The 15286-nt window shown below is 37.9% G+C and overlaps 1 protein-coding gene across 4 annotated transcripts in view; it reads right to left on the reverse strand.

The window, feature by feature from the left end:
* The window catches only part of stxbp5a (syntaxin binding protein 5a (tomosyn)), a 171195-nt gene that overhangs the window by 36308 nt on the left and 119601 nt on the right, over window positions 1–15286 (reverse strand). For all 4 annotated transcript variants that reach the window (XM_041805184.1, XM_041805185.1, XM_041805186.1 and 1 more), the window contains 3 exons: window positions 10139–10262; window positions 5531–5609; window positions 3101–3255 (listed from right to left, as the gene is read on the reverse strand). In XM_041805184.1, coding sequence (XP_041661118.1) covers window positions 3101–3255; window positions 5531–5609; window positions 10139–10262 — 358 coding nt within the window. The remainder of the gene's footprint in view (window positions 1–3100; window positions 3256–5530; window positions 5610–10138; window positions 10263–15286) is intronic.

The following is a 15286-nucleotide window of genomic DNA, read 5'->3' on the forward strand; positions in this document are numbered from 1 at the left end:
TCGATTTCTGTACACCTCCCCACAGGCCAGTGTCATCACTAATAATATTCAGTCTAGTTATTTCATGTTGTCTCGTAGCACCAGGCTGAATTGTCCCCTTTCCCTCTGACTTTTTGCTCGAGCGAAAGAACCCCTCTCACTTGCTTTAAGATCTCTTCTTCAATTTTGTTGTATTTTTCATTCTAGCTTAGAATTAAAATATTTCCTCTATGCGGATGACCTTCTCTTATATATCTCAGATCCCTTGACACGCATTCCACCAAATTTATTCTTGATGGAGAAATTTCTTTCTTTCTCAGGATATATCTCACACGTAGTTAGGAGTAGACCAAATTGTTACGACTCTGAGTTCAAAAGCTGGCATCTGTGATGGGTTGGGGAGTATTAGTGTCCATGGCATGGCTAAGTTGCATATCTGTGAAGGTCCCATGACTATTGAGCTGCATGTACAGGTTTTGGAGTAACATACAGTGCCTATAAAAAGTATTCACCCCTTAGATGTTTAACCCTTGTATTGATTTTATAAAACAATCATGGACAATATAATTCTTTTGTCTTTTTATATATAAAATTATCTATGTAATGTCAAGTGAAAACAAAATGCAAAGTAATTTCAATTAAATGAAAATATGTAAGGTAAAACAAAGTGACTGACCTAATTCAACAGAGATCCAGCCAACTGGTGCCAGAAGCCTCACAATTAGTGAAATGGGGATCACCTGAGTGCAGTGAATGTGTCTCATGTGACAATAGTATAAAGACTGTTGTGTCTGGAAATTCCTGACACTGGTTAATCAGTATTCCTGGTTACCATTACACCATAAAGACAAAAGAACACTCCAAGAAACTAAGAGAATATTTTATTAAACAGTACAAGTCAGGGGATGAATAGAAAAAAATCCAAGACACTGAACATCCCTCAGAATTCAGTTAAATCCATCATAAAGAAATAGAAGGAATATGGCACATGTGTAAATCTGCCTAGATCAGGCCTTCCTCACAAACTGAGTGACTGTGCAAGAAGAAGACTAGTGAGAGACAGGCCCCCTAGACACCTTTGACAACTCTGAAGGAGTTACAAGCTTTCATCTGAGATGAAAGAAACTCTGAATACAACAACTGTTGCCTGGGTTCTTCACCAGTCAAAGCTTTATGGAAGAGCAAAAAAAGGAAAGCTTTGACCTGTGAAGAAAACTCAGATTAAATCTGGACTAGAGTTCACCAGAAGGCAATGGGAGATGATCAAGTGGAAGAAAGTTCTTTGGTCTAGTGAGACCAAAACAGTGCTTTTTTTTGCTATCAAGATGCTGTATTTGGAGACACTGCACATCAACATAAACACACCATCCCCATCATGAAGGAAAGTGGTGGCAGCATCATGCCTTGGGGATGCTTCTTAACAGCTAACCTTGGAAGGCTAGTAAAGGTAGAGGGTAAAATGAATGTGGCAAAGTATCAGAAAATCCTGGAGGACAATCTTGTTCAGTCTACAAGAGAACTCAGTTTGGAGAAGATTTATTTCCCATGACTGACTATGACTGATTTGTAAATTTAGTAAAAGGGTAAAAGATCCATGGGGATGAATACTTTTTGTAAGCAACATAGAAGTAGTCACTTTGATTCATGTAGACGTTCTAGAGCAAAAATTCTACACTTTGTCAATCCAAATTGAACAAATGTATTTACTCCATTCCCAGGTTGTCTTTTTCAGGCCAATCAATGCCACCATAACAGTATTGTTGGGATGTGTCCAGAGCTTTGCTATATGAAAAAATGTAACAAAGGTAGTAATTCACATCTACATCACACATAAAAGTCTTACTCTGTTGCCACTTTGTTGTTTTATTTGTTTTGTTTTTTTATTTATGTTTAATCATTATTTTTGATTATGTATTTCATTTCATTTTCTCCATCTGTTTTCTTTTTCTGTCTTTTGTGAAACTGCTAGAAAAATGGTTTTGATTTTTGAGTTGGAAACATTGTGATACATCCCACGTTGACTATTCAGATATGTACCGTATCATGAGTCTGTGGATGCAAACTGGTGTTTGGAGAACAATTGTCGCATAGAACAGCAGCCAATCTGACACACCAAGGCTGAAACACTTTGACAGCTATTGGCAAAACACCTCTCCCTGTCCTTCTTGATTTACGTCCAAAAGTGCTAGTCTAAAAAAGGGAGTCACTTTTGCAAAGAAACTATTGTGCAACTTTAGATAACTGGACAGAATCTAGATGAGCTCCTAAGCACCAGTGTAATTGTGGCTGTTCTATTGAACAATGATCTAGGGACAAACTTACCACCAACAAAGAAATCAGTGATAGAAAAAGAATTTTCTGTGCTAAAAACTTTAGTTTTAGTTGCAAAATGGATGAAAACTAAAAGTAAAGATGTAAAAAGCATAAGCTAGCCTTTTAAATAGAAGTTTAAGGTGTGACATTTGATGTTAACAGATTGATTTTATCCTGTATGATGTGTAACTTGCTGCTCATAAACAAAACATATCCAACTCTAAAAACTCATCTGTCACCTTTTTCCCCAACGGTGACACACATCATATGTATTATTCCCAGCCTCATCTACACACAAACACATTTGTGGGTAGGCATAAAGTTTGCATTATGAGCCAGGCATACGTTGTGTAATCAAAAAGCCAATAATGTCAACAATTGGATGAATTCAGCGGCAGCAGACTGACTGTGACGAAATGTAGTCGTCATTGTTACATAACTTACTAATCCTTCCTGTAGCTCTATACGTGTGAGATAACACACCAGCAGGATTTACATAGTATATTATATATGCACAGGGTCTTGTACATTCAATCTCCTCTCTGCTGTTTTAGCTGTTTATAGGAAATAAGATAATTTAATTTAGATGGATGGTGATTGTATAAAAAGAGATGAAATCAAAATGTAATATACTGTGTGTGATAATGAAACTGGAATGGGGGCCTTTTCCCCTGGGAAATTTCATATTTATTACAGAAACACACAAACACAGGAGTGGGCATAATTAAAAAACAAACAGATAGGTGCATGTGCAGATCTAAATCATCACAAAAGAGGACAACACAAACACAAATAGATGCAAACTTACCATTAGGGTAGGGGGTCTCACACAGTGTGAGGAAGTCTACTATGGGATAGTCCATCTCAAGCACTGCAGTACTCTTCCCATGCATTACTGTCAAACATGGCCGCCGGCCCACCGTGTCATAGGACAGCCCACCAGACAGGATGATGAAGGGCTCCCTGCACACCCAACACACAAGAGAGAAGAAGTTGAGATCATGAATGTTACTAAGTTAATCACTACAGAAAATACTTTCTTCTTAATGTGAATGACAGAGGACAGCATATTATAAAGTCAGGTTTTGCTGTAACCTAAATCTGCAACATTACTGCTGTTTGATTGGAAGGACAGTGTGCAGTGGAGGATGATACCCAGGGGAAAGAAAGAGTTAAATTTTGCGAACGTGGATTTAGTGCAAATGAGGAGAACTTCATTTTTATTACTTTGAAGTTTAAGAAAAGTTGTGTGAAAACCAGGATTTTGGTGGATTGGTAAAGCTGGATGTCATCTGAGTGACAGTGAAAGTTGATGTTGAATTTGAGAGAAAATATGACCAAGTGGATCTAAATAGATCATGAATAGAAGGGAGCCCAGGACAGAACCAAGGGGAACACCATTAGAGACAAGATAAGGGTGGGATTTGAATAAATTTAGTTGTTTTAAGTAAGTGCGACCAGAGAGGTATGACTTAAAGTGTAAGTGAACCCCCAGCTCAGAGCTAACTCTGCCCACTTCAGGAATTCAAAGAATCCACAGAAAGTGGGCAGTTTGGTACTGAGAGGAGGGAGGGGAAAAGGACAATTTTTTTTTTTATCAAAGGACGGGGTTTTCTAGATAAGGCGGGAGTGACAGTGACATCCCCTTGCCAGAAAGGAACACGGAGTCCCAGAGCACTGCTGCCTCAGAGCGATGAGGTGGAGAGTCCCCTGAGGCAGGTTATAGTGTGGTGGTGGACCGTGGTGGTCTTGAGCTCTACCTGTTTGGACTGTTTGCTCCAGCACCGGCGTCACAAAAGCCAGTGCAGGTACAGGCAGGAAAGGATGGGTGTGGTCTCTGAATGGGAAAGTTGGTTAGAGGCGATAACGTTCTACCTTTTATATAGACTTTGTGGTTTCTACGTCCCCTAAGCCTTTTCAGAAAAGATTTTTCAAAGCAGATTTCTGTTAAAGCTAATTAAAAGCCATAAAATATAGATTTTTATCAGTTTGGTGAAAATGTCAGAAATAACACCAGCATTTATGTGTTTTTTTTTAATCATAGTTCAGTCAGATACCTCAGTGCACAGCTGAAAAAAATGTTAAAGTGTTCACTACTTCTTTAAACTAGTGCAGGGGTTGTTTTTTGATTCCAATGGAGGTCCATCAATTTCACCAGTTCTAACTATTTTAGTTTGATGGAATAGCATGCTTACCTTTGCTATTAGCAAGCTAATAATATAAAAAAATGGCTAAGACTTAGGGAATATGATGAGTTTTGATATTGATTAACATATAACAAATCCAGTGCTTTTCTTTTCAAGAAATTCCTGTTGTCTTACAGTTAAAACCAATTAATTGAGATTGATTAATCCTTATGAACATTTATTTTCTTGTTTGTTTGATTTTAATTTTGTTATATAAATACATACATCATTATTCTTATGATATACAGTGCTTAACAAATTTATTAGACCACCTGTCATATTTGTCTCAAAGACCATCCAGCATCATGAAGTGCTTTAATGCAGACTCTTTCATTTTCAGTGAGCCCTCGACGTTTTACCATTTTGAACAGGAATGAGGGATTTCAAACTGAATTCACCTTTTTATACCCAAATTTGAGCCGGCTCACTGGGCTTCTCTGAGAGGTCAGAAATTAATCAAGCATGACATTCAACCACTAAAACTAATTTTTCTCTTCAGGAATGCAAGTAAATAACTATCATTTGACATATTAATCAAGAAATTTGAATGTGCTTTACTATTTTTTCAGTTTTTTTTGTAAATCAGTAAATTTGAAAATTCATGGATAACAATGATAATTATATTTTAGCATTAAAAATATCATTTCAGTTAAAGAGCTTCTACATATTGGTGTATTAACCATTGCAGAAACATAAAAATGATTTTGGTAATTACCAGTGCTGTTAATTTAGGGCAGCTGGGGCATAAACCTTACTTTGGTTAGGGTTAGGGTGGTCTAATAAATTTGTTAAGCACTGTATATAGAGAAACAATTCAGTTATTGTGACAAGTGTATAGCAACTGGCATCATGTCTTGGTATAAAGAGCACCAAATTATTTTTAACATCATGGGATTTAAAAAATGTTCTACTAATAAACTCTGAGTCTGAAGCACATCCGACATTTACATTGCAGCTTTAAAAGACCTTGATGTGTCATTTGCCATAACTGTGTATAATTCATCTTATTTATGCATGTGTGCATGTATAAGTGCGACAGAGAGAGACGTTACCCATTTCTGGTGGTTTTGTATTCCACTTTCAGAATGGGTTTACAAGGCTCTGGCTTCTTCCCATCCTTGGGCTGTTTTCCTAAAAATAGAACAAAAACAGAAGTTACTTTAGTTTGCCAGTTCCCCCCTCCTCTCTCCCTTTTCTTTCCCCTTCCCCTGCTTTTGTCTTGTTTCTCCTGTCATCTAATTCTTTCTCCCCAGAAGGTGCACTTAAAATGCAGCTATGAACAGTCGCCAGACAATAACAAAGGCGTATTCATCTGAGAGGAGACAGACGAATGCAGGGGCAGGGACATACAAAGAAGGTGAGATTCTCAGAAACCATCTCTTCAAACCTGAAGGTGGGTCTGTGTGAGGCGAGTATCAGATGTTCGGTGGATTTCAGGGCGTATTTGGTATGTTTTTATGCTCATTAAGTTGTGATGCTACTGCAGAGTCAAAGTGAGCTTCAAGGCAGGTTACACAACCCAGGTCTGTGTAATAAAGAACTACTCTTATTAACGACATCTAAATAACATATCTAAAAAAGACAATTAGAAAAGGGCTTATAAGCCTTACTCTAACTTGTCAAAGGAATTTGCATAATTGCTCATTAAATACCAAACTAATTACCTATGCAGCAGTGGGAGAAACAACTAATTAAAAAGCCTGCGCGGTGAAATCCCCTATACACAAACCCAGCCCGAACACTGGTTAGAAGTTTATTTTTTCCTTTTATTTCATTCCTTTGCTTTGTTCCCCTCACTGACTCTCCTTCTCCCTCTTCATCCATTTGTTGTGCACTTGCACGCTGTCTGTTTCATCTGGTGAAGTGTCAAAGTGCTGCTGTGTGGGGTGGAGGAGGTAGGTGTTTGGAGGAGTGTTTGGTGTGGATTAAAATGCATCTTCAAAAGAGCAGACTCTCTCCTCGCCAGAAAATAAACAGAGCAGCAGCACTGATGTATGCACGTGCAGACACAAAGTCAAATAAACAGGGGCAGAACTTCATTAAACTGACAATAATCCTAAAATGAGGGGGCGAGGAGGGGGATGTGCTTTGTGGGGGTCTTGAGGAGTGGGTTCATAGGTGATATGACAGAGAGAATTTGATGCATCAAATACTATATGTCCTCCTGACATGTGCAGTCATGTGCATACGTTTTAGGTATGTGTTTTGGATTCATCCCGGGGCCTGATCGGCCACATCCCAGGCCTAGAGAGGATGGCCAGGGTGAAGCAAGTGTACCACGTATACACATGTATGCCACTCTGCAGCCAAGGTCAAGCTTGACAGCATTATTTTTGTCTGGCTTTTTTCACACCTGGTGATACACCTGGAGGCCACCAGCGGTTTTCAGGTCCTAAGGATATCCACAGGCCAAGCAGGGGCTTGTGGCAACCCTATGACCATCCAGACGGTCATTACACACTTGACTTCAGCCTCATCTTCTTGCCCAAACATGGTAAAAGCCATGCACAGTACTGTATGTTCATACTAGTGTAGTATTTCTATAAAGTAATAAAAGTATTTCTGTAATCACACTAAAAAAACCTCAGTTTTCATGTGTGTGAGCACAAAAAGTGGACTTTTTCTCCCTGGTTTTACCTGGACCTTATTCCCAGTACAATTTCCGCTTCAAGTACAATTTCCTCATGGAGTTGAAGTTAGCTAAACATTTGAAAAAACTCCTAGCAAGCGAGCATTTATATTACATTATATAAAGGGTGAAAAGAAACTACAATCTGTTTCAGTTTAAACTTGCTGAAAAAGCAAATAAATTTCTCTCACAACTGTACTTATATAATGCTCTCATCAAAAACAGACATTTTTTTTTATTGCTGATGTTACATGTGAACCATGATGTTTGATTCTGCTACATTTTCGTAATGTGGTTTCTTACTGTCTTCGAATGCACCATAAATAACCGTCGGTCAACTCATTAAGTGAGCTGATTAACATCTAGTTTGTTGATTTCGGTGCCGATTTCGACACTGGATTATTATTTCTAATAAATGTAAGCTGCTCCAAACCTTGGGAGGGCTTTTTTGGAGACTCTGAGCAGAAAAGGAGCAGCTAAAGCCAGTGAGTGCATGCTACTCCTATAGTCTGAGTTTCTTTGGTGTTTTTGTCAAGCTAGTCTAAGGTAGGCTTCTGAATTTTGGTTTGATTTCATTTGTAATGCAGATCTGTTCTGAGGAGGGCTGCCGAAAGATTAAAATTTTAAATTGCAAAGAATCACAGAATTTCTGTGGTAAACTGAAATTAATCACACCCGTATATTTTTTTTACATTCATATAGGGGTAACTGACTTCCTGTTTGGATACACCTACTTGTGAGGTAAATCAGAGAATTTAACATAAAACTAGAATGGCCGTCTGAGGCGGCAGACCCACGCCTAAGCAGCGCCACCAAGGAACTCACGCTCCCATTGATTACTATGGTGTTCAAAATTGGAAGTCCGAGAAAAACCGAACGGGTGCGCGGATCATCACCAAAATCTAATCGATTCTTCCCTGTCGGTATCCCAATGTTCCCTGAAAGTTTGGTGAAGATCTGACTTTCCATTCTCGAGTTATCTTGTACACATACAAACAATGAAACAAAGATACGGAACCCTTTACATAACCCCCTGCCGATTTCATCAGCACGGGTAATAAGCACAGAAAAAGGAACTTGTTATGGATCTTAAAAAAATAAAGGGAGAGTAAAAAGGTAAATGTTTGAAAACACAAATTACAGATGACTTTTGACTTTTCCACTGAGCTGTCTGTAAGTTTCTAAAGTGAAAGGAGACATTAAAGAGTTTATTTTACATCACTGTGGCTGCAGGGAGACTCACAGTAGCTTAACCACAAGTGTTGAAAGGGACAATAAAGCATGAGATTAATCACAATTTTAATCATGATTAGTGCAGTAATTGTGGACCTTGATTAATCATGATTAACTGGATTCATCTTGACAACCCTATTTTTGTGTTTATGAATTGATTAGCCTAGGGCTTAAAGTGCTCTTTATGCCTACTTGTCTGTGTCTCTGCAGTCCAATAAACAGTCACAGTGAGTGGAAAAGGCGACAGAGAAGAGGAGAGTAACTGATTTCTGCCCATCCCTCACTTGTTTTACATTTGTCGTTGACAGATCAACATTTTTTTCCCCATTCACCTCAGTGAATAAAACTTACGCATGCTGTGACATCATTTACCATAATATTAAAGTGTGGTTATTGCTAACAGTTTTCACAATAAAATATGAACAGTATGTTCACCAAGGGGACATTTTATCCCTGTTATCTGTAACAGTTTCATCTCTAGTTCAGGCCAACAATCTCGGTCAAATGTTTTGTCTAAACCAGTGTTACTCAACCCTGCTCAACCAAAGAGCCAAATTGTTGAAAATATCTTTGCAAGAGCCACAATCTAAGTGGTGCAAAGAGGCAAAAAATTGGTTAAAGTAGCATTAAGTTATGTAAAAGTGGCAAAAATAGTCAAAAAGTGGCAAAAATTGGTGAAATAGGCAAAGTAGTTATATAATGGACAAAATTGGGTGCAAAGTGGCAAAAACGGGTGAGAAATTATCCAAAAAATAGTTACAGGTGGCAAAAATGGGGGAAAAAGGTATTTAATGGCAAAAAAACAGGTAAAAATTCAAACAGCAAAAAACAGGATAAAAGTGGCAAAATTGGAAAGAGGGCGCAAATGGTATAAAAGTGGCAAAAATGAGTGAAAAGTTGCAAAAAGAAGTGGCAAAAATTGGCTAAACTGTAAAAATAGATTAAAAGTAGCAAAAAAGAAAAAAGGGGAAAAAAATTATTTGCATATAAGGCAATAGAAATATACAGACAATAACAAAGGTTGACAATTAAGTTTGACAGTTGAAGGCTACTGTATAAGTGTGGGGAACAAACTGATTGTGACTTGCAATGGATAATTACTGAGGTCAAAGTTTTTTGTTTTTTAGGTTTTCTGGGAGAATAACATTTAAATTTATCACATAAAAGGGCCCCACATTGAGTATCACTGGTCTAAATTGTAACGCAGTCACCGACCACTAGTATAGCTCCTGTAGCTGTTATTAACAGCTACTGCCTTGCTGCCACAGTGCTCTTTAATCTGCTGTAAACAGGTTATACAAATATAGCTGAAACATAGAGTGCTGATATTTAGCTCACAAATGTGGATGCTAACCTGCAAACAGGATCAAAGACTAGCTGTGCTAAAACTGCTAACTTTAGCCACATTCTGTAAACCAACTTTACACCATTACTGTTGGTTCTTGTTTTGAAATGAGGACTCTGTTCAATAAAAACAGCTGCTCATAAGGGGAATTTACTCAACAGTAAACCAATGTTCTAGTTTAATTCATAAATTCTTCATAATGAAGGAGAAAAGGATTGAAAAGTGCATGTCTGTGTTCACTCACCAGAATGTGCATGTGCTCTGGTGGCGCTCCAAGCATTGGGAAAATGTTGGTTTACTTTTCTGTAAATGCATGCATGTGTCATGTACAGTGTACCCTCCTCCAAGTGTTAGAAAACTAAGATATCCCCTTGTATGTGAACCCTACGGAGTGTAGAGTATCATTCAGACTTGTAGGTGGCCTGTTATGAGTATGTGTCTTTGTCTTCTTACCATGGGGGGTGATTGTCTGTACAGGTTTGCCCTGCCCTCTGACGTTCCATATGGTCAGAGTCCCATCTGAGTGACTGCATATGAACTGCTTGCCCTCGTGATGCCAGGCGACCGAGTGGATGGCCTAGAAAACAACATGTGGGGAAGCAAACAGATGTCAGTGGGTCAGACAGATGAAACATCATGTGCCACCATCTCCTTTTAGTTTGCGGTGGCCATGCGGCACATGGTACACTGTTCATCTGCAGGTGAAACACCGTGACTCTGGATTATATCCTCTGGAACAGATGGTGAAAGTGAGATAAAAGAGTTCGCACCCTGACTTCACAGCACTCCCTTTGGCATAAATGCATATATTAGGGAAAGCTTTTAAATGAGACATTTGCTGAGTAGAGAGAAAAGCAGGAATGGATTGGTCATTTAATTCAGGAATGCCAGGAGCAAGGTTTTATTACTGAGGTTATACATTTAAGAATTCTTTTGCAAAAAGACAAAAATTCACTGGAGGTAAAATATATCTTTAAGACTCAGTTTAAACACAGTTCACAGGGTGCATTCAGAGTCAACTAGTGCCATTGGCAGTGATGGATTTAGGATATTTTCATTATAATTGAAGGATGCAATGACTCAAGGAAGTTTATAATAAGCCAATAGCATGTAATATCCAGGGCAATAAAGGTACACATGTCATGCAGTTATTGTCCACAATCAATGCATTAAATATGCATTGAAAAATACCATTTTTTTTACTTGCATGCTATTTTGTCCTTTCAGACACAATGTAGATTCTGCTTTACCTCTATGTTTCACTTATTTTACTAGATCTCATCTTACCTCTCTTTGTATTCCTATTTTTACTATATCCTACGTCTGTTTTTTTATTGTGTCTATTATATGAGTTTATGTATGACAATGTTTGTACTTTAGTGCTGTCTGTCTCCTTTGCTGGTGAGCCAAAGACAATTTTCCACCTCAGTGGGCAATAAAGAATTATTCTATTCTATTCTATTCTATTCTTTTCTATTCTATTCTCTTACAGTGACTGAAAATAAAGACACCACTGTAAGTTGAAATGTGTCATTTCTTAGTGAAAAGTCTAAAGAAATCTGCATCATTTGATAGCAAATATTCAGCTTTTTTTCTGTTCTCTTTAACTATTTTATTTAATTTCCTACTCTTAGGACAATAATTTTTATAAGGTTAGGCTAATGTTATTATTACTACACAAGAAGTTTCATGTTTTCTTTCCAGAAAAGCAAGTTTTTATCCCAACAGGAGAAAAGTACTCTTAGCTTAAGACACTGTAATATACAAAGTAAAAGTAAATTAAAGAACAGTTTTATGAGCAAATCTCTCAGCTCAACTGTTGGCTTTAACTGGGTATTTGTAACCTGATATGCCTTGGAGGGTGATTGGATGAGTATTCTGTTAATTAAAAATGCGGCCCAGTTCTGATAACACTGCCGCTATACTATAGCTATATCTGAGCTAATTGCTACACAGCTGGCAGCCATTGCAGCTGGCTTACAGTATAACTAAACCCCACCTGCAGCTACCGCCTCGTTCTCCTTAAATGACGCTAACTGGTCAGGTCCATTTTCAGATCTGCAAAATTGTTTCAAACTGGAGCTTTGTAAGATGGATTCGACTGATGACAGAAATGGAGTCTGGCCAATCCACTGTCTTTGTAAGGACTGAAAAACATACTCAGAGAAAGCAACTAAAGTGGAACTCGCAAAAAGTACTCATGGTTTTACTGAGTGGATATCATCAAGCCACTTTTTACATGCACTATTTCTTACTGTATATTAATGCATTTCAGATAAGCTTCTGGAAGCTGTCTACTACATTCAAGTCATGTTGTTTGACTGCACTGGTGTAGCAGTGCAGCACGCAGTTATAAAGAAAAACTATAAGTCAAGATTATAAAATACACTTCTTTGCCTTAATTAGATTTTTAAATCAATACTTAGGTAAGAATTCCTTTGCATTGTCAATATGGACATAAAATTTGGTTTCACTGGGGGGTGCAGAAGTTCTACTATTCTCTTTTTCCTGTTTACAAATCAGAATTTTGAACAACATGGAATAAAAAATTAGATTAATCACAATGAACTATCTATAGAAGTTTTTTTTTTTTTTTTTTTTTTTTTTTTGTGGGGACGAAAGCAACCAAAAGCTGCCAGAGGCAGACCCCAGATGCTTTAGAGCTCCCCCTGCTGAATGGCTGCAGTGTAGTTAATATTTCCTGCCTCTTCCATGTTTACAGATGGGACAGTGGTTAAAACAAAAAGTTAAAATACTCATCAGATGCCTTTTTCTCAAATTTGGATTTAGTTATGATGGTTAGCTCATATCATGTGGATTTTTTTCCAAGTGTTCATAAATGTGCATTGCAGCTAGATGAAGGGGCGGGATTTTAAGTCTGTGGTTGACCAGACTAATTATGTAATTTTTAATACCACAACCAAGAAAATTCTACAAAATCAAAATTTGTAATCAGTTTAAAAAACAAAGAAGAAACCATGAAATAATGATACAGAGGTAAAATAAACTGAGTTATACAAATAAGAGGTAAAAACTGCCTCTAGAGCTGACAAGCAATCATCAAGCACACAAACACATCATGACCAAAGTATGCCTGTAAAGGGCAACATTGCTTATTGATGCCCTTTTCATAGCTCATAATTAAACCCGGCGAACATCTTGACATTAAGTAAATATGATGACGTGCACTGAATCTTATAAAACAGCCTCTAACGCAGCTTCAATACTGATTCAAATTCAGCTGTCTCGCTAAAGCCGCTCCTATTGTTAAATCTGGTCCCTGTCTCTGATATGGCGCTTCCTGTCATCGCTCATCTCAAACTGCTTGTCAATGCTGTGGAAAAAAGCACTTGAGTTAGGCCAATCTCTTCCAATTGGAGGTGCTTTTTATTTGGGTGTATATCAATTTAGCCTCCAGTGCGTCATTGATCATAGATTGTGTTTAGTGTCAGGCTGTCTGAATGTGCTGAGTTTATCAGAAAGCAGTGAAATAAAAGGAAATATGGAAACCAATATCAGCTCATGCTCATGTTACACCATTTGTCTAAAGCTAATTATGGCTGTCTCAGAGTAAAATGCATGATACATGTTCTAGAAAAAAATGGAACACTGTAAAATACAAATAAAAATGTGATGATCTGACAAACACTGAACCCCAAAAGACAACACGTCAGATGTTAAACTGAGAGATTTTATTATTTCCCACAAAGGAACCAGCCATTTTAACTCTGTTAACTGCTCAGGTTGAACTGAAATGAGAAAGTCTGCCCCACCCTTACTGTTATCTTTCAGTTTAGCCCCTGTTTTCTTGCAACCTCAGCAGCTTCACCATGACTGGCTGATTTACTATAGGTTCTTTGCAGATGATGCCACACAACAGCAGAGAACTCCCCTTTAAGGGAGGGAAGAAGTGGTTTCTGCTTAGAGAAATGTGACCAAAAAGGCCATGTTACTTACTCTTAAGCTACTTTAGTGTCCTGAAAGTTGTGAAATATTCAGGGGAAAATAGAAAGTTAAAAAACAAACAAACAAACAAAAAACTCACAGCAGCAGGAAGAAAATTGAAAAAAGCCTTTATCGAAAGTCTGGACAAGTGGTGCCACACAACTCTCATGAACGGTCCACTTTCACAAAGTGGTCTGATTTGATCCAGTGCAGTTTTGTTTTGGTTTAGCACAGTCGACTCTGATCTTGCCTGTGTTTCCTCAGCGGATGTCTGTTCAGTCTTGCTCATTGTGACTGTCTCTCTTAAGAGATATGGATGCAATGGCTCAGCTCAGTAGAGCTCTTCATTTGGTACAAGTTTGGCTTTTTAAACGTGGATCAAATAACTACAAAGGTTGGAGGAGAGTAAACTGGCACTCAGAACAACAACTAGCTACTGTGGCTCACATTAAACAGCCGTTTTGTAAAACAGTCTCGTTTGTGAACAGCACATCATTACTTGGTTGCTTACCCCACAAGGTTTATTCAGCTGAAAGTACATGTTTCTGACAAAATGAGGATTTTTAAAAATGTTTAAGGTGCTCAGCTAGCCTCTTAGCTCAGTACAAGACTACTCAAGACTCTCCTTTCATCTGGCTACACAAGACACTATAAGGTCTGGAGGTCTGTGGAAAAAAAACACTGTTTTGTAAAGTGTAGGCATCATACACAATGCATGTGGAATTTTTCTGATAATATTTACAGCGCATAGATGTGCTAACTTTCTGCCATTCCAGTTCATTCCTTATTCCTCCACCATCAGAATCACACAACTGCAAGGAACCTACACCCTGACATTGTCACCAAACAATTAATCTACAAACATAGATTTATGAAAAAAAGACCATTGTTCTTAAAGTGCAGGCAAACCCCTAGCTCAGAGCTACTTCTGAAATTTGAAATATACATTAAAAGTGGTCAGTCGGGTACTGAGAGGAGGGCAAGAAATGCTGCGTTCTGTTTACTCGGTAGTCGGATATAGGAGCTGGGTATGACGTCACACCTGAGTTGAATGTGCTTGATTTGCTAAGAGCTCGTAACTTGAAGTCAGAAATTCTGAGTTCAGGGCATTTTTGATGAGGTATACCCAGAATTTACAAGTTCTTTGATTACATGGAATGCACTATTCACTCAAAACATTCTACCCTTTATATAAAGTTTATGATGTAGGCAGCTACCGTTGTTAGATTTTTACATCACATAGAATTGATGCAGATTTGTATAATTTTGGTTTAAATGTCAGAAGTAATACCAGCATTGATTTGTTTCATCACAGTACAATCAGATACTTCAGTTTAAAACTGGTACTACCTCTTAAATATTCATGTAAACTTCAGAAAACGTTTAAAAAGTTTAACATTATGCACTGAATTGTAAAATGGGTGCCATTTTGTATATATAGTGTAATTTTATACATAAATACAGAATAAACCAAAGAAAGTATGAAAGAAAGAAAGAAATGGTGCGTAGAAAATCTTGGGATATCTTGCGATGGATCCTCCATCGGACAGGATGAAAAGATCGCATTTGTTGGCCACACTGTCTTAGCCTTCGAATGTGCATTTCATTGGCAGCAGCCTCTTAGGGCGCACTTACAGTTTATATGGTCATTACTCT

This window comes from Cheilinus undulatus, linkage group 14, assembly GCF_018320785.1.
Source record: "Cheilinus undulatus linkage group 14, ASM1832078v1, whole genome shotgun sequence".
In the NCBI taxonomy this organism is placed as follows: Eukaryota; Metazoa; Chordata; class Actinopteri; order Labriformes; family Labridae; genus Cheilinus; species Cheilinus undulatus.